A 6,793-nucleotide genomic window follows, 5' to 3' on the forward strand; every position below is an offset into this window, starting at 1 on the left:
CTAGTTGTAACACTGACGCATCCATACATTAGAGCCTTATAATTAGTATAATTATTATGATAATTGTACGGAAACAGAATACTGGTCATTTTGCCTTGAAGTCGTTTCTATGGTGGCTCTGAAGGACAGCGCCAATCGTCAATATTGAAGTCAAAATTCAACATTCAAAAGTGAAAGTCGCGAATGTTGACATCAATCTTCGCGTCCAAAATTTACGTTTCACTAACCGGTGATGAATATGAGACGTCGTCAGTATTCGTGACGTTGAGTAAGTCGCGAAATTTGGAAGTCAATATCGACGTTAACATTGACGATTTGCGATGTCCCTCCAGAGCCATCATACGTTTGATGTTTTTTAAAACACACGTTGAGCATTTCCATATGGAAAGCCCTAGTTGCCTGGTGCCGGGGTTATACATGTATCCGGATTGCCAGGCATCATATTGATTTTCATGTCGTTCGATTTAAGAATGGTTTTTCATGTACCATCTGCAAGAGTGGAAGTTGGGAAAACAGGGCAATTTTATTGCATTGAAGGTACTGAGCAATTCAATCCGAGCCCCCCGTTTTGTTTAAGGACACCTTGTGATAATAACAAATTATACCCTTAATGTTTTATGGGAAAGTTCATCAGTTGTCGTTTTTTTCATTTCTCACGACTGATATGTTGACAAGGTTATCTAAACTGATCAAAGAAAATCTAAATCTGTTGGATGTGAAAAGTAGCATTGTCAAGGAGAAGCGTTGTTCGCTCACCCCTTCTCTGGATTGAGAAATCACTGATTGGTTGTTACACCCGCATGCTGCGGTCACTTCTTGGTATCTCCTGGTCAGAGACAGTGTCCAACCTATGTTCGTTACCGTGACCCCCCTGGGGTCGTTGGACGACACAGCGACTCGCCGAATCTTGTGATACTGGTGCTCGGTCTATAGTCCTTGTCGTTGCAAATACGTGGAGACATAGCCGTAGCCTTTGAAACGTGATTTGGACACGCCCTAAGTTGACATGCGATTACAATCGTTCTCTGTGAGTTTCCCAACATACGTTCGTAAGTGGCACATTAACAACCGAGTTCGCACCCGAAACGACAGCAAAAAGGAAGGTTCTGTACGGTTGTTGGAAAGTTGAACCATCTGGTAAGTGAACATTTCCTAAGCTAAGTAAATGGAATGATTTTAATTGAAGCCAGAATCCTCCATTTTAAGCCTAGCATGAAGGGTTTCCGGCCTAGTGTCAGCCTCGTCATGGAAGATGCAGAGCTATAGGCCTATAACTCCAAAACTTCCAGATAGAAAAAAGAAAGACTGAGAACTGGAAACCTAATGGCATTCTAGGAATTACGTAATGTATGAGTTGTCATCTTCCATTTTCTGTTTCATTGGAAAACGGTCCACGGCTTTTTTTTAAAATTTAGAACAAATTTAAGGGTCAAGTGCCATCCAATTCCTAGTCACATAACCTCGTAGTCCTGTTCAGAGCTGGGAACTTTCATTAATCGCCAACCTGATTTCGAAAAATTAGTGTAATTGACACGACTGAAAATTAGGGGTGGAGAAACTGGAGATTGGGCCGGCAGAAGGAATTTCGGCCGATGCGGTTAAAGAAAGTGGACGGGTTTGGTGCATCACCAGATATGGCAGGGCAGTGAAAATTGAAGTTGATAGGACGTGGAGCTTGGATTATAAATGGGATGTATTCAGAAGGAGAGGTAGTTTTTATTTATCCCCTTGCAATGTACTCAGTTGAGGTTTTGTGGATTTAACAGCGTTGTAGTCCAAAATAAGTTTATAGTGATAGTAAACCTAGAGCAAGGGTATGGTGGAACTTAAGTATCCATGCAAGGGTTCCGTGTATCACCCTGACCTATGTGCGCATCGTATATGATTGTATCGTGGACATACCGTGCAATGCAGAAAATTAACAGCGTTTTTATGGATTTCGTCTCTCTGTTGTCTCTCCGACTCGTCAGGAGCCTCTGGGCCAGGCGCTGTTCTAGAGCCATTTTTTGGGGTGGGGGGTGGGGGTTGACCCTTTAAACGTGATAAGTTTAATTATCACCTTTTAATTTTCGCTACGGTTCATTACCGGTAGCTTTAATTGGGAGTCGAAAAAACTCTATGCATGTACAGCGCGGTTTTTTTGCACGTCATAGTAGTTAATGTAATATTTTTCAGTTTTTTTCTGCATTTTGTCATTTTGTGGGGGAGAGGGCTATAGACAAGTACATAATTCGGTACAAATAATGACGTAACCGCTCTATGTATCTTTTTGTCGCAGAGCAGCAAATTCACCGTTAGCGTATATGGGACGCCCTCTTTCGCTATGAATCACCTTGCGATAGCTTCATTTTTCTACTTTGTGGCGGGTATGGTTTTTTGATTTCATGCAGTAATTTTGCCACGAATGTCCAATCGTTCTTTACTACGAGAAAAATATCTACACGCAAAAAGTGTCATATCCGTTCCGCGTTAGCAAGATTAACTCCTTGAAGAAAATCCAACACAAGAAACCTTGACTGTCAGATCGGCATGGACGGAGACTCTATCTCCATGGGGGATGGGGATATCTCTCCACTTTTTGACGGGGGGGGGGACTAGCCTACCGATATAACCATACCTCCATTTTCAAGAAACTGACTCGGACTATGCGTATATAGCCTGCACCACCGTGCTCAGCACTCGCCAACGTCACGATCTCACTTGAGATAGAGGCCGTGGTGAGCTTCCCGTGAGAAATCATCCCCCTCCACGTGACAAGAAATCGCCGTCCATGCAGATCGGACATTTATTTATTCAAATGCAAACTCTTCGAACAAGTTGATCTGATAACATAAATGTGCGGAATTGCTGAGTACAATATCTATCCTATATTAATTTGATCATTTTTGCAGTTTTCACCCTGAGCGGTGTAGAGGCTCAAAGCACAGGCAGTCTGATGTGTTACAACTGCACCTACACCTCTGTCCTTGGATTTGATGTTGGAGAAAAGGGTTGTTCGGACCCTTTCAACTCTGCAGGGATTAGCGATATATCATGTGATGGTTCGTGTGTGGTAAGGGTCCTGATCATGGCTCTGCTGTAGAGTTCAGTCGACCAGTCACTTTGACGTGGTTTTCTTATTGTCATTTCACACGTTCGCTTTGTCAACAAAATGTGGAAACCCCAGGAGCCTGATTCCAAGAGGAAAAAGTGGAAGGGGTTTTAGTGTAAAGTTACGATTGATTAAGTAAGAATACAAAAAAGTATTTAGCCGAGGAACTGTGAAAAAATGTGGAATTCAACCTGGTATGTCGAACTGCATCCGAAGATACAAACAGTCTCACTTTACATCTTTCCGCAGTCTGTCGCGACATACCAGATGAGACTACGGATTGGTTGGCTCGCACAATCTCAGCACGGTGTGTTACCTAGGTTTCGGTGGTATATTGCACCAAATACCACGCGGTCCGTCTGTTTGTAGTGTAAACAATCTCACAGTAAACCGTTGAGTTTGATTTTGAGCGCCCAGAATTCCGTCACACAGCTTGTCCGTGTAAATGGTCCCCAATGAAATGTTGATTTTCACCTCTCGAATCAGAAACAGAAGCTGGAAGGAAACATTCCTAGCACGACGAGGAGCTGCTACACAGCCTCGGAAGGCGACTGCAGTCAACTCAACGGAGTCGAGATCTCCCCTGGGAATCACCTCTACCAGTACTGCTGCACCGGCAATCTCTGTAACAGCGCAGCTTCGCTGACCTTAAACTTCGTTGCTGTCGCGACTTTATGCGGCGCTCTTGCTGCCAAGCACTAACGGAAATCACTCTGGTTTGTGAGTCTGCCTATAGTTGGTAAGACCGATGACACCCTAATCTTTTTAAGTTATCGGTCTCTTTTGGACTGAATTTCTGTCAGATACTAAAAACTCCAAATCTAAATGATTTGTGAAGATCAACATATTAACATTTTCGACAATTTCTTTTCAGCCAACCTTAGGCCTAATGCCTATTGATAGTTCGTCACATGTATCTTCATAATAATTAATATATACTTCATTTACGTAAACCATTGCGATACTATACAACGAACGTTGCAGCGCGAACCATTTTACGCGCAATTGTTTGAATTGTCTAATTCTCCAATCATGTTGTTGACTCAATAACAGACAGACTCCAAAAAGACCAGTGGACCTACTGGTTCTTGTTGAGCTTTTAAGGAAACCGAAACGCTGTCAAATATTGCGGCAGATTTGTGTCAGAGCAGCCAAAAATGTCGTACGCTGAACTGGAATGAGCGAAAACGTACAAGATATGAAGTGCTTGGTGGGCTGGTACGTCACATTTGGCCATTTTTAAAAATGAGCTTCTAATTTACGAGCCGCTTCCGCGTGTAGCATGCAGTGCGTGAACAGTGACATCCCGAAAGCAGAGAGTTGCCAATTCAACCTTAATTTACGCGATATACTGTATCACGTAAATCGGGGTCGGACCCGCTCGCGAAAGTCATGTAGCGTTCAAGTTGGAGGAAGGGTGCATTTTACACCCCAACTGCTTGATGCGCTTGGGCTGGACAAGACTCGAGAAAGAAGTTTTTCTGCAATAATTTTTAAATGGTATACATGTACATGCATGTGGGTTGTCATGTCTCACATTGATTTTAACACTTGCGCGTCATCTTTAGCCTGAGCTCAGTGATGTCATTTCGTCACCAAATTGTACCGACATTTTATATGTTTACCCGGACATCCACTTTGATTTTACACTAACAATCTAATTTTTGAACCTGATTTTTAGAACATTTTTAATTGTCCATGGGTAATTTTGCTTTTAATTTTGGGTTGTTTTAGGCTTACTCATGCTTTTGTCTTGTCAGTTTTACTCGTATTTTTAGTGAATGTGTAGAGTTTTAATAAATTACATGTATATGTATAATCCATTCAATAGTTTATACACGAGTTTCTCTTGAAAAGTATGTTATTGGTGTTTCATCTACATTGTGATAAACACTAAACGCCTGACGTAGATTGGTGGGGAAGCTGATAAACTGGGATTCATCGCCGGACCTATAAAGTGGGCGGAGCTCGTGATAAGCCAAGTTTATCATTGGCCAATTGCGCGTATGTCGTGCCAGAGGTCAGCCAGGCGATTTGCATTTTAATCACTACGAGAAGACCCATTGACCCCCATCTTTTACCGCCTGTCCAGTGATGCTTGACTGCAGTGCTGACGTTCAAAACATCACACTGGAATCATGTCGTCTCGTCAATGAACCGTAACATGGCGCTATTTCAGTCAGTAGTCGTACAATCTGTTATTTATGCAGTTTGGCCACATTCGGTAGCTATGCCAGTCTAGCTTTCAATTCAGCTACCAGGAAATCGATGGACAATGTGGCATACGTTTTACAGTGTCAAACACCCACTGTTGTCTAACGCTTTTGACCGCTGAAAGGTACTGAGCTACTGCCCCGCTGTAAGAAATAAGTTATGGAGCTTTAGATGTATACCTGACGCTGACATTTTATATTTATCCCTAAGTGGGATTTGTCTACACTGAAATCAATGTTTACGTACTCACTTGATTCACGCACGGCCCGTCCGATAACTTTGCATTTTTGGAGATGTTATCCGCCTCGAGCAGAAGCACCCCCTCGTCGGTCGAAAAGAGCCATATTGGTTGTTCGTTTGTTGGTATTAATGCGACTGTAACATGTGCATTTCCTAGTCGTTCGTGAACCAGCGAAGTTCAGTTCCGATGGAAGTAGCCTCCTCTGCTAAGAAAAGAGCATCCTATCTTGGTCCAGCTCGCTACTCCGTCAGTTTTTCTCAGATCCACAGTGCAAGATTTTCCGCCTGAAGCAAAGCCTAAGCTTTCATTGCAAACACTATACTTGCACAATTAATAATTCCAGTTGGCATGCAGCAGTTATACGCAGTTCTTAGATAAGAGAAAGCGGATCTATCAGTTGCGTAACTGCAGTACATTTTGCAGGGGGACCGAGGGTTGGAGCTCCTTCTCTGGAGGGGAACTAGGTCCGGTCACAACTTCGGTCACAGTTAAAACAATTACCGTCAGGAGATTTTTTTCCTTCTCTAATTTCTGAGGGGGGGGTGGCGGGGAAGGATGTTATCCCCAGAGATACGCCACAGAGAGCAACATTCGGCGCACATTTTGTGACCGAAGATTCCCAGGCCCCGTTGCACTTTCATACTCTTTGCGCACTGTCTCCCAAACACAGTTCCCTGTCAATGTGCGCCCCCAGAAAATGAGAAAAGTCTTTTGGGGGAAGGGGGCCAAAGACCTTGTCAACAACAAACTGACAAGCCAAGGATGAATGGTTGGAATCCTAGGAATTTTCAAGAAAACTGGTGTTTTGCATACACAGGTACCTCCTTTCTGTCCCCCCATCCTTTCTCCCTTTTCTAGTTGTCGATTTTCTTGGGGGCAAACGACACCCAAGATGTTCTTGCCTATTTCAGGGTTTCAGGGGGAAAAGACAAGTACATGTATGCGCTTTGCAACGTCGTAATGCACCAACTGTAATGGCTGCTCCTCGCAACTTGAAGAGTCCGCATTAGCTCTACACAACGATGGTTAACGTTGAAGACTATCATGTACTGTCCATCATAATAGTTGCCGGCTCGGGCATTATGACTTGGCCTTTACCCATGCATGCTCAATACTTTAAAACCTACAACCCTACATGTATCATTTTACTGATGTCACGGAGCTACTTTATAGCGCCATATGTTATGGGGTAAAATTACATATACAATGTACATGTATTCAATTTTTGTTATTCCTATTCTCTCGGT

General features: G+C 43.1%; 1 protein-coding gene across 2 annotated transcripts; it reads left to right on the forward strand.

Moving 5' to 3' along the window:
* The first annotated feature begins 708 nt into the window (after positions 1-708).
* Positions 709-4,926, forward strand: LOC110976898 (uncharacterized). Of its 2 annotated transcripts, none has more exons than XM_022230599.2 (4): positions 709-1,137; positions 2,284-2,366; positions 2,892-3,052; positions 3,578-4,926. In XM_022230599.2, the coding sequence occupies exons 2-4, from the start codon at positions 2,324-2,326 to the stop codon at positions 3,791-3,793; spliced, it is 420 nt and encodes a 139-aa protein (XP_022086291.2). In that variant the 5' UTR covers positions 709-1,137; positions 2,284-2,323; the 3' UTR covers positions 3,794-4,926. The 2 variants fall into 2 exon arrangements, with proteins under 2 accessions (XP_022086291.2, XP_022086290.2); XM_022230598.2 differs by having other exon boundaries at positions 756-1,137; positions 2,279-2,366.
* The last annotated feature ends 1,867 nt before the right edge of the window (positions 4,927-6,793 follow it).

The sequence above is a fragment of the Acanthaster planci genome, linkage group LG02 (genome assembly GCF_054643075.1).
Source record: "Acanthaster planci isolate LZ-2023a linkage group LG02, COTS_SCS, whole genome shotgun sequence".
In the NCBI taxonomy this organism is placed as follows: Eukaryota; Metazoa; Echinodermata; class Asteroidea; order Valvatida; family Acanthasteridae; genus Acanthaster; species Acanthaster planci.